The following is a 20,823-nucleotide window of genomic DNA, read 5'->3' on the forward strand; positions in this document are numbered from 1 at the left end:
GCAGAAAGCTCTCAAACCTGCCAATTATGTGACTTTGGAAAAATCAAAACCTCTGTCTTTCAGTTTCTTCATCTGTAAGATGATAATACTAAAATCTACCTCAGAGGGTTGTTACAGGGGTTAAATGAGTTAGTATTTGTAAAGCCCCTAAAAGGGTACCTGGCACTTAGTAGGAGTCCCGTTGAATACTTGTACTTCCTGTTAAAATGGTGATAGAGGGTAAAGTCTGGAGCTTTTTCTTACACGGTATATAAACTCTTATACTTAGAATGTCTGAGGTTTGGAAAGTGGAAAGGGCCAAGGAATCGGGTCTTGGTGGATTGGAAACACTACAGGGTGAGACCAGGGATGAAGGACTCCCTCCAGGAAAGGGTTTCTTCACATATGTATGTGAGGCTTATGGTGTTGAGCTAGGAAGAAAAGGCAAGATAATGAGGAGGGATTTTGGAAGTTACAGTAATTTTACAATGAGTAAAAGTCTTTGTGAAAGTCTGTCTAAAGTCTCAGGTATTGATGTGTGTGTGTGTGTGTGTGTGTGTGTGTGTGTGTGTGTGTGTAATTTAAACTCAGGAACACAGGCATGGACATAGGGGATGTGGGTTCTTGAAAAATATCCGCTTTTAGGAGATATTCTCAAAAGCTTGTTGGTTGGCAACAAAAAGTTGACAGACATTGCAAGGATATTGGGGTGTTTTGGTTTTAAATCATGTTTATTTAGGTACAATTCACATACAGCAAAATTCATCCTTTTTATGTAGCGTACAGTTCTAAGAGTTTGACACATGTGTGCAGTCATGTGACCACCACCACAATCAAGATATAAAACATTGCCATCCCCCCTAAAAAAAGTTCCTTCATGCCCATTTGTGAACAACTACACTTCCCAGCCCAGCCACAGTTCTGGTAACCACTGATCTCTCTCCCCTCTGGGTAGTTTTGCCTTTTGCAGAATGTCGATAAAGTTTCTCTGACCTTTGAGCCCACATCAGGGGATAAACTCTTTTACTTTCCTGATTTCCTTATCATAGTTATAATTATACTGTATATGCAATTTGATATCCATTGATATCAAATCTATCCTATTGTAAAGCACCCAGACACTATACTATTCAAACATCCTGAAGCGTATGCGTATACTTTCGGAGTTACAGTGGATCTAGATATTAGCAATCAGAACCATCCCAGGCAGTTCCAGATTCATGATCAGTATGCTCAATTAATTAAAAATAAAATGGAAAAATCTTTAAACATTTAACACTGTCTACTGCCATTATTTTGTCTAACAGCATTCTTTAAAGCTATTTAATTCATGATTTTTACACTCCATATATTTTGTAGCAAATCTGAAATTACAGTGATGCTTAAGAGCAAAATCATGAAATCCTCAAAATCAAGCTTATTTTCAGTGTGCTCGTCGAGTTCAGAAAGGAGGTCTTTGTATTTGGGTTTCGTTTCTTGTCCCTGTGAGAAAAAGAATAAGTGAAAACCAAATTCATTTTGCCACATCAGTTTTACAGGTAACAAGTGATAAGAAACATGTTATTAACATGGTTTTGTAACATGTTATAACATGTTATTAATAATATCATGTCAAGTTGCTACTAGCTGAGCACCGTGTTAACTCTTTTCATGGGTTATTGCACTGAATTTCCATGGTGACCTTATTGAATATACTATTATTATCCCCACTTTACAGATGAGCACCAGAGATTCAGTGAGAATTAAGTAACTTGCCCCAACCTAGGCAGCTATTGGTATGCAGCCAGAATTCATAGTCTTGTCTTTCTGGTCCTGGAGCGCACACTCTTAACTGCTAAGCTATCTGCCTCTCTAGAAACACAGATACGTTACATCTTCAGAATTTCAAAATATAATCTCTTTGTTTTTTTAAATATAATCTCTGTTATGGGAAGTATTCATTCTGTGTTGCACTGACAATGAAATTGTCCAGAAATATGAAAGAAAAAAAAACACTAATAGAAAATCTGTGCTTTGGAAAATTGTTCAGCATTTAGTTTGATCATCAATCACTCCCAAGTCCATAGTCCTCGTCGACAGATTGAAGGAAAACATATGAGTAGTACATACATGGAGAGGCTTTTTAGTTTCCAACCACAGCTTGTGAAATATCTTCCCAAGTGGCATTAAAAACATTAAGGTCATTTGATTGTTCTTCTGAGCTATGTTTGCATTTAGTTCAATCGCAGATGCTCACCCCTGAGCTAGCTGTAAAAAACCATCACAGCAATGACTAAGGCCCTTTAGGAATGATGATACATTCCTCTTACAGTCTAGACCATTCTTGTTTCTCTAGGCTCTTGTTTCTCTCAGGAGGTCACACTTAACAGTGAGGTCTAAAGGAGTTCCCCTGCCTCACTTCAAGACAGCTCAGTGCTATTTTGAAAGGGTCAGGTCCAAGGTAGAGAGAGGATTACTTACTATTGGAATGGCACATGGCTGAAAGGTCAGGGGTGGCTGTAGATGTCTCTTTTTTTCTTTTTTAAATTTTATGTATTTATTTGAGGGAGAGCGAGCAAGCATGAGCAGGGGGAGAGGGAGCGAATCCTCAGGCAGACACCCTGATGAGCATGGACCCACCATGGGGCTCAATCCTAGGACCCTGAGATCACAGCCTGAATCACAGTTGGAGGCTTAACTGATTGGGCCACCCAGGTGTGCCAGATCTCTCTTTTTTTCTGCACATTGGAAGAGCACAGGAGCTGACCCAGGTCCAGGCCCTCTTGGGGCCTGGCTGTCCATCTTGTTTTGTTTCTTCTTCTTCTTCTTCTTCCCCCCCTTTTTTTTTTTTTTAAAGATTTATTTATTTATTTGAGAGAGAGAAAGCATGCACTCGCACGAGTTGGGGAGAGGGCAGAGGGAGAGACTATCCAAGCAGACTCCTGCTTAGCAGGGAGCCCGTGGTGGGGCTCAAACTCACAAGCCATGAGATCAGGACCTGAGCTAAATCCAAGAGTCCCAAGCTTACCCAACTGAGTCACCCAGGAGCCCCTTGTTTTTTCTATCTTCTTAACAGTGCATTTAAAGGCTCAGTTTTATTATATGCGACTCACTACAGAGGGTCAAATCCCCCCAAATTATTTAGGCTTATGAGAAAGGAGATGTTCCCCTCAGAACCCAGGCCTCAGCCAAGAGATCCATCTCCATTTACCAGAGAACTCCACATGGGGATGCAGGAGAAAGCCCAGTTAGGAACCGAGGGGCTGCCATCTTTAGGCGTGGACTCGAGTGCCCCTGCCTGCCTTAAGGTATCTCACAGAGCTGGGTGCTCGGTCCAAGGCAGCATTCTGACATTACTGTGCGCGTTTGCCCTGCGCCAAGTGAAGCTCATCGCTGTTAATACTGAGAATGTTCCCGAGTCCCCAGGAGTCCCCTGAAATGTGGCTTCTTTTGGGTGCCTCTCATGTGGAGCAGAAGACAGGACTGCCTACGAGGCCCGGAGATCCAGGAATGGCTGTCTTTCTCGAGTGTAGCCTACACTAAGGGACCCGAGCCTGAGGGTCTTTCCAAATGATTTGGCTTTAATGTTCTTCCCTTGGCTGTTCTCAGAAGGGGCGATGAATTATAGCAGTGCTCCTCCCCTCATCCGAGATCTCAGGAGTTTCAGTGTCCGGGGTCAACTGTGATCCCCAAGCAACCACTCTGCCTCTGACCAACTGTCGGAAGGTCAACAGAAGCCTCGCTTGAGGTCACAGGGCCTACGTCACTCACCTCCCTTGGTCTCAGTCAGGTGGCATTTTATCATCTCCCGTGGTCACACGAAGGGTGAGTACCCTCCGGTAGGGTATTTAGAAAGGCCACATTCATATAACTTCTACTAGAGTATATTGTGATAATTGTTCTATTGTATTATTATATTGGGAATCTCTTACTGTGCCTAAGTTATAAATGAAACTTTATCATAGGGCCGTGTGCCTAGGGAAAAGCAGTCTGTAGAGGGTTGGATTCTGTCCCTGGGGTCAGGCATCCACGGGGGCCTGGGAGCTATCCACGCACATAAGGGGAGATGACTGTACATCAGGATGACCCTCTGCTAGGTGCTCATTTTCATGCTTCTTAAAAGCTCTCTGAGGATTTGCCCAGCTGCCAGCTAGGAGCCCTTTTTCTCTCTGGAATTTGTTATTTCTGTAGGCCTCTGATGTAGGCAAATGTTAATAGGATTTACTCACCCACGCCTTCCTTAAAGACTCCCTAGAACTTTTCACCACTTGTCAAATCCTGCCTGATACTTTTGGCTGAAAAAAATCTTTCTTTAAAAAAAAAAAATCATGGGCACCTGGGTGGCTCAGTTGGTTAAGCGACTGCCTTCAGCTCGGGTCATGATCCCGGGGTCCTGGGATCGAGTCCCGGGATCGAGTCTCGCATTGGGCTCCCTGCTTGGCAGGGAGTCTGCTTCTCCCTCTCACCCTACCCCCTCTTGTGCTCTCTCTCTCTCTCTCTCTCTCTGTTTCAAATAAAAAAAAAATCAAAGAATAATACAAATGATACTTATCTTTCTTGTAATTGAAAATGTGTGCCCTTTGACCTACATCACTACACTTCCCCTCCCCCCAGCCCCTGGCAACCACCGTTCTAGTCTCTGTTTCAGTGAAATTGGGTTTTTAAAAAATCCCTTATTTGTGGATCCAAAACCAAGGTGGGTTTCTCACACAGTCTTTTAAAATAATCAGAGATTCACAGGAAGTTGTCCCCTTCCAGCTTCCCCCCCAGTGGATGACACCTGATATAACTGTCCTCTGGGAAAGCCCATACATTTATATTTTAATGGAATTATAAGAGTTATCTTTTTAATATCTCAGAACACACAGAGCACCTCACAGACTGCTTTCTTTTAAAGTTTTTTTTTCTTCCTCTACCTACAAATGAATATTGGTAGTCTAGACTCTGCATGAGCCCCTCTTTTCTTCTTACACATTTCCCCTAGGCCAGTACTTCCCAAAGTATGCTTGCAGAATGTAATACAGTTTTAGGTGATGCAGGACTAAATATTAAATATAAATTAATAGTCATCTATTCTTTTATTACCTTCCACTTTTACCCACCGAATTAACATTTACAATAGTGCTAAAGTATTCCTATAAATTTATTTAAGTAGAGAGTCAAAGAAAAAAGTTCTAAGTGAATTATCATACAGGCTATAGGCAGATAGGGGAAAAATACTGAAGGTGGTATTCAAGTGACTGAAGGTTGGGGAATATGCCTGTACGTAACTTAGGTTCGTGACCCTTTGTCTACTGCTACCTCTGACTTCTATATTGTCAACACAAATCTCTACTCTGACCTCCCAAGTCATAAGTCCTGTTGCTCTGTTTCTCCTCTGGCATGTTTCATGGACATCTTAAAATTGACACATTCTAATGGAACTCATCACCTCTCCCCCCACCCCACCTCATCTCAAATCTGCTTATTCTCCCATCTTTGTCTTCTCTGGGAACAAGGCCACCACCCACTTCTTCCCAAGGTCAGAAAGTGGGGTATCATCATTTGCTTCTCCTGTCCTTCAGCCCTACAGCCAATCAGTTATCAGATCCTGTTCATTCCACCTTCCAGACACCCCTCCTCTTCATCACCTATTGTCCTTGGTTTGGATGCCCCCTCACACTCTCTCTTTGTCCCTCCCTCACCCCCACCGCGATCCCAACTGTAGGTGGTGTAACTTCTTAGTCCTGGACTGAGAGACCACATCTGGCTTCCTCCTGCCCTCAGGCTGTACCTCTGTCATTTGACTTTTATCTACCTCCCCAGCCTTATGTCTTAGAGCTTTCTCCTTTCCTCTCCCTTCTCACCAACTACTTCCCAGCACCCTCAGGTCTTTGACCTGCCTTACAGGCTTACCATTCCTTTTGGCTCGGAATACTATCATTCTCAGCCCTCACCCACCTCCCTTGCATTACTAACACTTGCTCATTCTTCAGATCTCAGCTATACCTTTATTTTCCAGGAGTGCTTCTTGGACCGACTGCCCCAAGATGGCCCCACTGTTTTACTCTTTCAGTGCATGCTCTACCATTTCACAATTATTTGAATATTTCTAATTACTTTTTCAGCATGTTTCTCTGCTCTGCTGGATTGTTAGCTTGTCCATTGTCTTAACTCCAGTGCTCAGCTCACTTCCTGGCTTACAGTAGGTATTCATTAACAATTTGTTGAATGAAACATGGCTGTTGGCTCTTTGGGCCCACCGTTAGGGCGTGGCCCCTGTTTCTTCATACCTGTTAACTCACTTACCTCTGTGAAATTCCTAAATTGGGTCTGCAGCAGATCTTTGGCAATAGCTTTTCCAAGTTTACCATCAGGGTCAGAAGAATTTCTGAAAATCAGAGCGATACTGGCAATGGCTTTTTCCAGATCTGAGCCCTTCTTGAGAGCTGTGAGGGAAGAAATGATGCAGTCTAGGTTAGGAAAGACTCTTCCCCACACGTAGGGTTATGTTTTCCAAGGGAACCAGGGGGTGCGGGTTTGGAAGATGTATGTCAGGGTGGCCGTGTCCTTGGATTCTTTGTCCTCTATCTGGGAGGGGGATGTAGGGGCATCTGGACCCAGATCTTTGAATAATGGAAACAGAATTTCTTCAGGAGCTATAAGAATTGGTAGAGTTAGGATGAGATTGCCCACCTGTTTGTCATGTGACCTTGGGAAAACACCTCGCCTCTCTCAGCGTTGGTTTTCGGATCTGTAAAATATTTAAGTGGTACCTACTATGTGCTAGGCTCAGTCCGTGGCATTGAGGGTACCACACTGAACAAGACAAAGTCCTGCTCTTGTGGAATTTATGTTCCATGTCAATCAAAGCATCACCTCATGTCAGTATGATAAAGGAGGACAGCATCCAAAGCAAGCTCTTTGGTCATGTTGGATAAAGGGACCCCCTTTGACTTAGCCTCAGACATAGGGATTTCCCAGCTGGTCTCTCTAGTTTAAACTCCTTGAAAGGGTGGTGCTAACTCATTCCTTTCCAGTGGGTAGCACCCAGTGAACTCTGAGAACTGCACAAGGTACAGTGGAGAAAATTCGTTTGTTATCTATCCTCTTAGGCCCTAGCACGTCGTTTATTATAGAACTTTTCACATATTACAGTTACTGCATTTTTAATGGTCTTTCTTCTCAACTAAAATGCAAGCTCCATGAGGCCAGGGATCCTACCTTTCTTTCTCACTGTTGTCCCAGTGGCACAAAGTCCTGCTAGGTAGAAGGTGCTTATACATGCCGTTTAATGAATGAAGAAGAAAAGAAAAGAGAAACAAAATCTTATAGCTTTTAGCCCCGGGGAATGTGCAACAATTGTTGATACAAAGAATGATGATCAGACAGAATAACCCAACTTTTGTATTGAGCACTTACTATACTTCTGACATTTTCCTACGGGACTCAGCACCCAGAAGTGACACAACCAGATGTGGCCTTTGCCCTCTTACAATAGACTTTACAATCTAGAGAGATAATAAGCAATAATCAAGAAGAGAATTCATATATATTTGTTTATGTATATATTCAATAATTATTTGTCCATATGCATATATATGATACATATTTACAACTTGTGATATATGAGGCAGAGAAGGCACAGAGAGAAAAAAATAAAAGAAATACATCTGCGAGGAAAACTACTTAGATAGCTGGTCTTGGAGGTCTCTGAGAATAGACGAACATTTACGCTGAGAGCTAATGGATGAGAAGGATCCTGCCCTGTAAAAGCTTTTGGCGGGGAGAGTCAGGCTGGGGGTAGGGCTGTGTCAGATATCCCAGGCTCAGGGAGCAGAAGACGTGAAGGCTCAGATCAGAAGGAGTCTGGCACGTTGTGAGAGCTGGGAGGAGACAGCTGTGGTGGGAACCCAGAAGGGTGTTTGATTAGGAAAGGAGACGAGACTGGCCTATGCAGAGCTTACAGCCGCTGGAAAGGAATCAGACTTTCCTTCGCAAATATTTTCTCCCAGGCTGTCAATCGTTGGGTTTTTTAATCCTTTCAACTGAGATCTTTTGTGGAGGAATAGTTTCTAATTTTTTTATTGTGTTATGTTAATCACCATACATTACATCATTAGTTTTTGATGTAGTGTTCCATGATTCATTGTTTGCGTGTAACACCCAGTGCTCCATGCGGTACGTGCCCTCTTTAATACCCATCACCGGGCTAACCCATCCCCCCACCCCTCTCCCCTCTAGAACCCTCAGTTTGTTTCTCAGAGTCCATCGTCTCTCATGGTTCGTCTCCCCCTCCGGTTTCCCCCCCTTCATTTTTCCCTTCCTGCTTTTATAAAGTCTGATTTATCAATTTCTCCTCTTGTGAAAATTTCTCCTGCATAAAATTACAAGTTTTATAATTTTATGGCCTGCATTTAAATCCACGATCCATTTTGAGTTCATTTTTGTAGCAGGTATGAGACTTAGGTGGAGGTTCATTTTTCTTAACGTGGATGACCAATTGCTTCTGCATCTGTTGTTGAAAATACTATCCTTCCTTTGCTGAATCCTTCTGCATCTTTGTCAAACATCAGTTGGGCATTTTGTATGGGTCAATCTCTGGGTTCCCTATTGTGTTCTATTGATCTGCGTATCTGACCCTCTGTCAACAACACACTGTTTTGATTCCTGTAGCCATATAGTAAACCATAACATGGGGGACAGCAAATCCCCCACTTTCTCCTTTTTCAAAATAATTTTGGCTATTCTAGGCCCTTTTCCTTTCTGTGTATATATGGGACTTGCAGTAAGCCTTACGAGAAATTTGAGGAGAATTGGTATCTTTGCTATGTCGACTCTTCCAGTTCAGGAACAGTATGTATCTCCATCATCGTACCACTTTATAGATGAAGAGAGGATGTGACCTTGCTGAGGACACACTACTTGTAAGTGGCAGAGCTTGAATTTGAATCCATGGGAAAACATAAGCCTCATGAAAATAGAGATTTCTCTCTTTCTTTTCCCCCTGTCTTGTGTTCTGTGGAACCTGCAATATTTAGAATAATGCCTGGCACATGGTAGGTGCTTCACATATATTTGTTGAATGAATGTCTGCCAAACCTGTGTCCTCAGCTCCTTACTCCCTGATTTCCTCCCTAGCTTCTGATCCTCAGTCTTACTGCTGATGGCTTGTTACTTTTCCTTTCCCTTTCCCACTTCTGTCTGCTTGTCCAGTGGCTGGCCCTCCATCTAGCCTAGAGCTCCAGCCTCAGAACATTCTCTGTTTCTTTGGATTTGATTTTTGGCTCTTTCTCCACCCCTGCCCCCGATCCTTAACCTCCTCTCCCTTTTGTTTCTGCCATATCCATGAAACCCACAGAGAGAATTGAGATTCTCCTCAATTACCCAACAATTTTCTGCTCATCAAAATCCCAGGAAATGAGCATAGTCTTCTAGCTTGTGTCTACCCGCCTTTCCTGGGGTGTGTGTGTTTGAGGTGGTGGGATGCTATAAGGGGGTAACCTTGCATTTAAGTGGCTAAAGAATAAACTCTATGTATTCTGTCTTTAAGGAGCAAATTGCTTAGAGGAAATACCTTAATTCTTTAAGAGGTAAATATTCCTTCTGTAATTTTGGCCAGTTGATTTATTAATTAATAACCAAGAGTAATTTGGGAAGGCTTTAGTATGAGCTGCTCTACTGGGTCATGGCGGGGACAGTAGCCTCTTGCTCTCCAGAGCCTGGAGAGAAAGGCAGAGCCTTTCTGGTGAGGAAGGGGTATATTTGCAAGCCATGAGTGAGTTTGCAAATAATGACAGACACCTTCCTTGTTTACTCTGTGCCAGATGCTTTTCAAACATTATCTTATTTAATGCTTAGTAAAACCCATAGAGGTAGGTACTATTTGTGTCTCAATTTTACATATTGGAAATTGACACATGGAGAGTTAAGAGTTTTAAGGTCACATTGCTCAGAAGTGACAGACGAAGGATTTGAAAGTCTGTCTGACTTCAAAGACCTTAGGTAGACCTGCCATTTTGGAGTATCTCTTTGTAAGGCCATCTCCATGGAGGCTGTGAAATCCAGACACTGTCCAGCCCCCCCAGGAAGTTCAGGTCCACCTGCAATCTAGATGCGGACTCCATCTGGACAAGCCAACTCCTCTTCCTTCTCCACCATTCTTTTAAACCCAGCAGGCATTTTTTCCCCTGACTATGAAATAGCATATGTTCATGGTAAAAACTGAGCTAGAAAATATTACAAATAAAAGGTAACAAGGTGCTCTGGTTGTCCTACCAACACTCATGATACTTTGCAAGATGTTTTGATTTCCTGTTTTTATGGTTGGGTTCTTCCCTTAATAAACACAGCATGTTGCCTTTTAATTCCTGCCCTGTCTGCCTCACAGAGTTGTGAGCAAATATGTGAAAGCATATTGTAAAGGGCTAAGTCCTATTAAAAACCCAAGGGGTCAATGTCTCTCTTTTGGAGCCTTTTATCAGCTTTCTTGCCTCTGGAAGGGGCGTGTTGGAGGCGGTGTTAAATCGGGCACTTCATGTCGACCTCTCCTGTTATTTCCTACCTCACTTTTCATGGTTTAATAATACCAAGCTGTGTGGAGTCCCTTACTCACTCTGTTCTCCCGACAAGCATTTTTTGGCAAATACTTATTGACAGGCTCTGTCCTAGCTCTGGGGATGGAACAGTGAGCAATATCAAGAAAGTAATTCTTAATTTGGTGCTTGCGTTCTGGAAGACAATTGTAATGAACAATTACAGAGCTAGAATTCTACATGCTACCCATTCCTCCATAGAATGCACAGGATTTGACTCACTTAACTGTTACACCAGCCTTCAGAGGTGGGTTCGCGCATCATCGCCACTTTATAAGTGAAGGAAACTGAGGCTCACAAAGGTAAGTAGCTTGCTCAAGGTCACACAGCCCGTCTGGTCCCTCACCATGATGCACACGGCCTTTCTGTAGTGTTTTTCAGGCAGTCTATTCTGTAGGACTCTTTCCCAAACTCCCAGATTGGGCAACGGGTCCCTTCCTTGCGTTTCTCCATTTCCCCGAACATAAACTTATTATAACCCTCACACTAAAACACGGTTGATCTGTCTAAATTTCCTTCTAGATCAGAGCTGTCCAAAAGAAATGTCATGTGAGCCCTAATGACAATCTAATCTTTCTGGTAGCCACATTAAAAGGGTGAAAAGAAACATACAAAATCATTTTCATAACACATTTTATTTAACCCAATGTATCAGAAATATTATCATTTCAACATGTGATCAATCTAAACAAATTATTGAGGTATGTTACACTCTCTTCTACTAAGTCTCTTAAATCTGACTTATCGATTACACTGACAGCACCCTTCAATGCTCAAGACCTCCATGTGGCTGGTGGCTGCTATACTGGATGTTCCCAAGTGCAGTCACTACATTGTATTTATCTCTACGCTCGTCCCCAGGCCCTGGCGTGTTGTGGCCTCAGTGTGTATGTGTTGCACCGAGCCGACTGGAGCGTCAGAGCCATCCTCTGCCTCTTTCCCCTCACCTGCCCTGGAACATGGCACTCAGCTCCAAACGTTAGATCTAGTGAGTTCCTGACACTTTCGTGTAATAGAAACCAACTCTCAGTGTGGCAAGGTGTCAGAATCACCTTGTTTTAGAAGTTCTCCTAGTATTTGTTATTTTTGCAAATGGAGAAATGAAGACCTGCCCGAGAGAAGTGGTTTGCCCAAGGTCACGGAGGCAGTATGTGGCAAGACTAAAAACCAGGTCTCTGTCCTTTTCTCCCTAGGCCAGAAGTTTTCCCAACACGCTAGTATCTCTCAAACTTCCCTGCTACAAAACTGCTTTGGATGCTAGAGGCAAATGCATAATCATCCCCTACTCCCACCCTCAAGAAATCAAGGGCACAGATCCAAGCAGCCAGCAGAGAAAATGGGGATTCATACTGACCTCTATTCCAAGCTCTGTCCTTGTCTTATTTCAATGGATAACATTTAAAACTACTTGCCATTGAATAAAACACATTCTGGGTAGATGAATCATGTTTATCCTATGTTTTTTCAAGGCATGGGAATAAATGTGGCCCAACGGTCCAATGTAAGGAGTCTGGTGCTAGGAATGGTGTGTGTGTGTGTGTGTGTGTGTGTGTGTGTGTGTGTGTGTGTGTGTGTTTTCAGGGGCAGTGAGGGTGATGGAGAGAGTTACAACCCCCCTCAACCTCCTAGAAGGGATAAGTTGTATTAGCCATGTGGTTGGATATTTATCAAAAGTGTCCGGAATCGTGTAAATTGTAAAACAGAAATCATAGGTTTCTTATTGTGATAGTATAAAAATAATAGTTTCATCATGATGGAGATTTATTTAAGTAAAAATTATTATTTTTAAGTAAAAATACAGAGTATCCTTTGGCCAGCCATCTAGGAGGAAAAACAATTGCAATATAGTAAATATCCATTTGTGCTTCTTACCCGGTAAACATTTTAAAGCCACAGATTTTGGAATTAGATAATGATCCAAGTATATGAGTGGCTTTTATTCTTATATTGTTCTTTCCATGGCAATGTTGTTAGCTCTGAAAATATTTTACCTATAAAAGTGAATGTTGAGGGCAAATATTTACATTTTGAGAGTTGGCCACCCTGTGTTTTCATTCCATCAACAGAGGCCGTCAGGGGTTGATTGCATCCTGAATCCAGTGACCATTGATATTGGATATTGATGGTCTTGTTCTGGACATACTGAAGATGCTGCCCATAGAGAGGCAGCCGGGCATGTGGGAAGCACCCTGAATTAGGAGTCAGAGGATCCACGCTCTGAGCTTGGCCTCGCATGGACTAAGTTTGGGCAAACTAATTCCTATCATTGGACCTCAGTTCTCAAATCTTTAAAAAGAACATGATGAATATTTGATGATGTATCCACAAGTTCTCTCACATCTCTGGCATTCTTTGATGTCCTGTTGTTTTTAATTCTTTGTGTGCTATCACGGCAGAGGAGAAATATGTACATCGCAGTCACCCCATGTCTTACCTTTTATTGAAGCCAGTTGTTTCGATATTGAAATGCTGCCAACAAAATGAGAGAAACATAATGATTTTGGAGCTTGGGTATTCATTTCTGCATCTGAAGTAAAGCAATACAGGGACACCTGGCTGGCTCAGTCTGTTAATGGGGGGTTTTTGATTTTGGCTTAGGTCATGTTCTCAGGGTCATGAGGTCGAGCCCCATGTCGGGCTCTGTGCTCAGTGCGGAGTCAACTTGGGATTCTCTGTCTCCCTCTCCCTCTGCCCCTCTCCCTGCTCGCACATGATATTAATTAATCAATCAGTTCATTAAAAAATCTTTTAAAAAAAGTAAAGCAATACAATGATTTAAAAATTAATTTATTTTCAGTAAACCTTCAACGAAACTTCTAGTGGAGCATCATCTTTCAACCCCCTTTTTCTCCTTGCCACATAGTAAAGAGGTGCTCGAGTGTGTCAAGCCCACACATCCTAGTCTTTCTTGCATTTATGTCACTACAGGACTAAAGTCCCTCCAATGGAAAACGAGTAGAAAAGTGTGGTCACCTTCCACGTAAGCTCTTCTCTGTTCTTTCCCATTTCCACCTAACATAAAAATTAGCCAGGACACTTTGGAAGCCACATGTTAAAACCACAAGCATCAATCATCCTGGGTCCCTACATGGCTACTGGAGTAAATCTGCCACAGATCTGGAACCCTGGCTCCATACTGTCACACAAAAAAGAAAAAAAAATCACTACTTGTGTCATAAAACACTAAGGATTTGAAGTTTATTTATTTATTCCAGTAGTTTAGCCTACCTAAGAATCTAGGTACTGAGCCGGGAGTGGGGATGCATCAGTGGCTAATGGAGACATGTTCCTGCACTCTTGGGGCTTAAGGTCTAATGCAGAAAACAGATTTTAAAGAGGCAATTCAGTAAAGAGCAATGGCATGGTCAGATTTGTTTTTGCAGAAGCTTTTTCACCTGATATATCAGAAAGAGATTGTATAAGGGGCCAGATGGGGGGGCCAGAAGATGCATCTTGCTCCCTTACAAACGGCAGATCAAAATTTGCTTGATATTTCAACCCACAAGGGCTGGAATGGTTTTTGAGAAAGCCAATAAGAACAATAATACTTGGCTGTATATTTGAAAATTCCTTAAAGGAAACTTTTGGGTTTAAGAACTGGATTTGGCATTAACTAATCAAGACCTCATCACCTGGAGGGGGCGCTCATTTTTCTTATTTGTGAAATTAGGGAGCTGAACTCTATGGTATTTTTTTTAAAGATTTATTTATTGTTATTTGAGAGAAAGAGAGAGCAGGGGATGGGGCAGAGGGAGAGGGAGAGAGAGTCTGAAGCAGAGTCCACACGGAGTGTGGGGCTCCACGCAGCCCTCGGTCTCATGATCTTGAGATCACGACCTGAGCCACAACTAAACACTGGACGCCACCCAGGTGCCCCAAGGACTCTATGATATTTTAGATCTTTTATGGTCTTCTTGGTGAGTTTCCCTTGATTTTCTAGAAACTCTGCACCATTATTACCTTCCTTATACAATGTACTATCTTTTCACTTGGCATATACAAGGTACCTGCAACAGGGCTTGTGTTACTTTCTTTTCTTCTTCTTCTTCTTTTTTGGCTATTATATTCTATCGCCATAATCTCCATTAGTCTGTGAGGCCTTGGAGAGCAAGAGCTATGCAATTTATCTCAAAACCTCCTACCCCTCACCTAGCAGAGTACCACCTAGCACTTGTTAAGTGTTCAAGAAGGTTTTTTGGGGGCGCCTGGGTGGCTAAGTCAATAAGCATCTGCCTTCCGCTCAGGTCATGATCCCAGGGTCCTGGGATCGAGCCCCGCATCGGGCTCCCTGCTCAGCGGGAAGCCTGCTTCTCCCTCTCCCACTCCCCCTGCTTGTGTTCCCTCTCTCGCTGTCTCTCTCTCTGTCAAATAAATAAATAAATAAAATCTTAAAAAAAAAGTTTTTTGAGCCACAGTACATCTCCTAAATAAAATTACATGAGAAAGAATATTTTTAATTTTTTAGCTATAATTTGACACATTTGAATGATATGAAACAGTTTTCCTCTGCCATGGATAGTCTGAAAGAATTTGTTGTACAGGTAAAATCCTTGCAAATTTTGATTTACAAATGTTTCTCAAGAGGCAATCAAAGATGTTTGTGTTAATTGTATCATCTTCTCAGTTTACAGTCAAAGCTGCCCATTTGTTCCCTTTGTTTCTCCAATTTAACTTAAGGCTGGATTGGGGTGGGTACCAAGCACCAAACTTGCAATATCTTGACCACCAAGTTGACACGAACTCTTTGGAAATGCACCTGCAAGCTTAAATGAAACTCAGTAAAGGAGAGCCACCCATGTGCCACTGACCTTTTGCGCATTTTCCTAGGTGCTAAAGTAGATGGTGGGGCTGCAGAAAGACTGGGGTCCCCTTCCAAGTGGAGTGTCTGGTCCCGGCTACTGTGCATACAGCCACACATACTCTGGTCGTCTGTTGTGTGTTGGTCCCTCCTAAGCAACGGTCACTTGCCCACTGCTACTATAGTCGTTCACTCCATGACAACTATGTAAGGGACTCTTAGAAGAACATTTTGCTAGTGTTTCTGTATGTGGACATTAAATTATTCATGCATTCAACAAATATTTGAGGCCAGGCACTCTACAAAGTGCTGGAGACACAAGAGTGAGCAAAATCAGACATGGGCCCTGATCACAGACAGCTTAGTGGGAAAGACAGATATTAATCAAGTGATCATATGAAAAAAATCACACCCATGAATGGTACCATGCAAGGGGATGCTATGAGATTGGTGTCAGTCAGGGAGATCAGGGAGGCATCCCTGGGGAAGTGATGTTTGATGATGAGTAAGAGTTAAGTAGATGAAGGGTCAAAGGATCCATATGGTGGGCAGAAGGAATAGCTTGTACTAATCTTGGGGGCAGGAGGTGATCAGGAGGGTGGTGATCAGGAGGTACCGAAGGTAAAGGCCAATGTGTCTGGACCAGAGAGGCTGACGGGGAGCGAAGCTCCACCTGAGGAGGAAGAGGAGACATGGTGTAAAAGACCATGCAGAAACTTGTAGGCCGCAGTAGGGGATTTTCACTCTATGTCAAAAGAATGGGAAAGCATTTGTGGATTTTAAGCGAGGAGGGTAATAAAGTTAGATTAACATTTTGGAAAAATCACTCTGGCTTCAATGCAAACAACAGTTTACAGAGGTGGACAGTATAAATGCAGGAAGACTGGTGGGAAGACTACTTCTCTTGTGTTAGCTTAGAACTCTTTCTGTAAAAACCAGGGAATGTATCAACTTAGATCAGTCTGGTTCAGGGAAGACATGACCAACAATTACTTAATCACTGGTGAGTTGATGGTTGAGAGGAGATAGATCTCAACAGAAGTTAAGAATAGCCATTATCCAGGCTTTAAGTTGGTTCCAGGACACTGCCATCTTGTAATTGCCTCCCTGGTCACAGTGTACCATATGGCCATGTCACTCATTGCTTGCTTCTCCTTATGGATTTTCTTTTCTCTCCTCTCTCTACCCCCTGACTAAATTCCCTTAGCAGTTTTCATTTAAACTGGGGAGAGAGAGAATTTGATTATCCTCTCTAATTACTGTTTCCATACTGGTCAGAGTTTTAATGCCAGCCCACCCCATAGATTGTCAGTCAGTCTGTGCAATTATCTCCTATGGATCAGATGATAACCCTGAGCTAATCTCACTGCCCAAGTTCAAACCTAGAGCTGACTTCCTCACAGAGGGCTCTGGGTAGGTTTCCCAAAATCTGGATCTGTAACACAAATTCCAGATGATTCTGACATGGACTGTTTTGGAGAATTGTTGGTAGTGGTCAAAAAGAGGCTCTACAGTAGAAAGGTCTAAGTTGGAATTCTGACTCTACCACTTACTGGTTGTGTTTGGAATAAGATCTTTAAAGCTGTTAGGTCTACTGCAAAATAATACTTTTCCTCATGGAATTACTGTGAAGGCTGAGTGAGTTAATTTTGGTGAAGAAGTCAACACAGTGATACATGAGGAGCAGCCAACAAATAATAGTCCTAGAGAAGATGATGTTAGAGATGACCTTGTCATCAGAGTCCTGGCGGGATGCAGAATTTAACTCAGATGGCCGCAGAGACACCCATGAAAGGATTACTCAGTGGGTAGGGTTCGGAAACAAGCATGGATGTTGAGGCACCCCAAGTGTAGCAACAATAAGAGACTGTTAGCATCCTTAGTCCTGAAGGCGCAAGGAGAAGAAATTGTATTATGGAGCCCAGTGACACCTGAAGTCCTATAGCAAGGGCCACTTCACAGGGCTGTGGTTGAAGGGAGGCAGCCATGGCTAGAGATCAGGCAAAGCAGGAAGAGAGTGGGGAGGAAGTACCCCACATGCTGATATCCAGCCGATGCGGCAGGGGAGCCTCGGAGGCAAAGCCTGTAGGAATTAGGCTCCTTGGGCATAGAGGAGGGCTGAGGATGGAACAGGAGAGAGGGCCAACAAATGGGCAAGAAATAGCAGGATGATGCTGAAGGGGAAGAAGAAGAAAAATGAGGAGGAGGAGGAGAGAAGATGGAGGAAGAGAGGGAGAAACCCGAGGAGGAGGGAGAAGGAGGGGAAGGAGGATGGGGAGGGAAAGAAGAGGGGGAGGGGAAGAAGAAGACCACCAACGGCATTCTCAAAAAGACGTAGCAGCATCTGGCGACAGTTCAGGTGAGAATACATTATGTTTCCCTAAATCAGAATCTCATAACATCATGGAACATTTAGGCTGTTTACACACAGGGCCAAACCATCTGGAAAAAAACATTTAAAAAAATCTCTCCATCAGTCTCGTGCTTTGGCGACATGAGGGCGGCCGAGGAGTGTGCTGAGGTAGGTACCGGTTTGGGGAAAGGAAAGGTGTGGCTTACCAGCACGGGTTTGACAAATGATGCCACGCGGACTTAGCGATCCTCACACAAGACCCCCTCCCAAGGGGCTCTTGCATGTCAGCTCAGCAGGTTCAGGGAGCGCATGCTCAGCATGCTGCTAATGGTGCTGAGCTTTGATAAACTATTTGAGTGAGAAAAAAATGTCATCAGATGAGAGGTTTTTGTTCACAGATTTGCTCTCCCACCTGCTGCTTATTCTGCCAGTCGTAAACAGCAGATCATAGGAGTGAGGTTCTAAGAGACTTGCCTTTGACCATTGGCTTATGCTTTTCTCTTGTGCTAAGTCACTGGGGGCTCTGGAAGTTTGGGGGCTCCATGAATTACATTTTGGGGAGTCTCAGAATCTCTCAAATTATGAAAAATGTTTATGTATGTGTGCATTTTCCTGGCTGAAAGGACTGCCAGATTTTCTAAGTGTCTTATAACCACCATGAGAGGCATTGCTGTCGGCAAATGCCACCAGGTTGCTCATGATGCTGCCTTTTTGAAAAGAACCACCAGCCTCACCCCAAGAGGAACTGTGTGTGTGGACTTGGAGCTTCTCCCTCCATTAATGTGATTGTGAAAACTGTGTGCTTGGAGTAACTGGTGGTGTGCTACGTATTTGATAAATATTTCCTTTTCTCCTCAACAACCACTGGGCATAGGAATTGCCATCATTTGCAGATGACAGAATGGAAGCCTGGAGGTGTTAAATGACTTGTTCAAAATCCTATGGCTTATAAATGAGGGAGGCTAGATTCAAACCTAAGGCTGTACGGTCTCAAGCTTAATGCTCTTTTTATTACAGCCTGTTGCCTCTCACTGCACTATTTGATCATTAGCTGTGGTCCTTGTTTCCTCAGCTGACCACCAGCTCTCTATAAATCCTATGAGAAACCTTACTAGAATGTTCTAGCCCAAATTAGCCTCTCCTTTCTATTTATCACATTTTACCTCTATTTTAACACTTGCGATCATCTGCTTTGAATGATGTAATTAGTTATGGTTTATCCTTTCTCTTCACTAGAGGGTGAACATCATCATCGTCAATAGCATTGATTTAAAACTTCCTAAGCGTGGGGGGGGGGGGGGACACTGCGCTGCGCACTTCACAGGCAGTTCTTAGAAAGTTCCCTTGGTGGCACTATTATTATCATTTGCATTGTGCAGGTGCCTTACACATCACGAATACAACTTGGGATTCAAGCCCAGGTCTCTCTGACGCCAGGAATCACACTCTCAACCAATATCTCCTCCGCAGGGACTACATCTTCATTATCTTTGTATCTTCCTCTCAGGGTCTAGCATCCTGCTCAGGACATGTTTATGAAATTGGACATTTGTTGACTACCGTGTGACCCAGAATCTAGGATGTGACATACGCGAGGGAACGTCAGGCATATATGTGGTCCTGGGAGATACGTAGTGTCCAACGCTCCCTCCCTGCTCTCAGGGGAAACTGAGGAGGAAATGGGATCCCTAAGAAGAGGGTGTCATGGCCAGAAAGGGAAGAGATGACAGGGAGGAAGGGTATGTTTTGCCTACAGTAGAACCTCAAAAACTCTTCATTTCCATATAGTACAGTTTATGAATCTGGATATCTGGGTTGTTTCCATTCTGGGACCATTATGAATAAAGCTGCTATGAACATTTTTCTACGAGTATTTTTGCGTACGTACACACTCATATCTCTTGGATATATATCTGGGAATACAGTTCCTGGGTCATAGAATAAATTATGTTTAATTTTCTTAGAAACTGCCAAATACTTTTCCAAAAAAGATCGCTCCATTTTACACTTCCACCAATAACATATGAGTTCCAGTTTTGCTATATCCTCACCAACACTTGGCATTGCCAGGGTTTTTAAAGCTCTATTCATTCTGGTATCACAGGGTGGTTTCAGTTTGCACCCCCTTGATGAGTAATGATTTTGAGTACCTTTTCATGCATACTGGCTGTTCAGTTACACTCTTTGAAATAGTACTCATCAATAAAAAAGAACGAACTACAAATACACACAAAGACATGAGTAAACTTCCAAACCACATGTTGAATAAAGAAGCCAGACACAAAAAAGGAGTACATAGACTGTATGATTCCATTTATATGAAGTTCAAGAGCAAGGAAAACTAATCTCAGGTGACAGAAGTTAGAATAGTGGTTACATTTTGGAAAAGAGAGTGATTATGAAGCAGCACGAGGGGACTTTTGAGGATAATGAAAATGTTTTGTATTTTGACTTGGGAGGTGGTCCCATGGGTGTATACATACATAAAAATGTTTTACTTCAGGGCACCTGGGTGGCTCAGATGGTTAAGCGTCTGCCTTCGGCTCATGTCATGATCCCGGGGTCCTGGGATCGAGCCCCGCATCAGGCCCCCTGCTCCGCGGGAGCCTCCTTCTCCCTCTGCCTCTCTCTCTCTCTCTGTCTCTCATGAATAAATAAATAAAAAGTTTTTTAAAAAAATGTTTTACTTCATAAAGTTTATTAAAATCTCTGTCAAATGAATTCACTTGAAGAGTGAAGTGAAAGAAGCTTGGATCACCTCAGTTTGAGGCCACAATCAGGGAAGGCATTGCCTGTCTTCTGACACCAGGCACCCCTGCGGTCCCACAGCTGAGGGCAGAATGGCACTCAGCTCATTGATCTACCAATGCTCTGATCTCGTCTTTGAGCTCTGTTCTTCCTTCCACTAGGCAAGGATGTGCCTTAGGAAGTTCCTTCTCCAACTAAATATGTCTGTAATTCTATTCGTAAAGATGATCCTTTCCTTTCCAATGGGAACTTTATAGGAATAATTTAGTTTACCGAGTTCTTCTTCAATTTTGTTTCCACAAACTCTGTTGAATAAACTAGGAAGATGGGCTCTGGGCATTGGGATAACTTGTATTCATTTTTTTCAAGGCCTGATCTAATTCTGTTATCCT

General features: G+C 42.9%; 1 protein-coding gene across 1 annotated transcript; it reads right to left on the reverse strand.

The window, feature by feature from the left end:
• Positions 1 to 1,302: 1,302 nt before the first annotated feature.
• On the reverse strand, positions 1,303 to 15,450 carry SNTN (sentan, cilia apical structure protein). Its single transcript, XM_028110411.1, has 4 exons — positions 15,341 to 15,450; positions 12,967 to 13,001; positions 6,247 to 6,386; positions 1,303 to 1,461 (listed from the first exon to the last, which is right to left on the reverse strand). The coding sequence occupies exons 1-4, from the start codon at positions 15,448 to 15,450 to the stop codon at positions 1,303 to 1,305; spliced, it is 444 nt and encodes a 147-aa protein (XP_027966212.1).
• Between the last annotated feature and the right edge of the window lie 5,373 nt (positions 15,451 to 20,823).

The sequence above is a fragment of the Eumetopias jubatus genome, unplaced genomic scaffold (genome assembly GCF_037043125.1).
Source record: "Eumetopias jubatus isolate StellerSeaLion01/CBP00866 unplaced genomic scaffold, mEumJub1_p1.0 scaffold_1, whole genome shotgun sequence".
In the NCBI taxonomy this organism is placed as follows: domain Eukaryota; kingdom Metazoa; phylum Chordata; class Mammalia; order Carnivora; family Otariidae; genus Eumetopias; species Eumetopias jubatus.

Coding starts and splice junctions, on each gene's coding strand:
- SNTN (XM_028110411.1), bottom strand. CDS start 15,450: ATGTGTGGCTGTATGCACAGTAGCCGGGACCAGACACTCCACTTGGAA. Junction 6,387..12,966: donor ACAACTGGCTTCAATAAAAG/GTAAGACATGGG, acceptor CTTCCCTCACAG/CTCTCAAGAAGGGCTCAGAT. Junction 1,462..6,246: donor AATTTAGGAATTTCACAGAG/GTAAGTGAGTTA, acceptor TTTTTCTCACAG/GGACAAGAAACGAAACCCAA.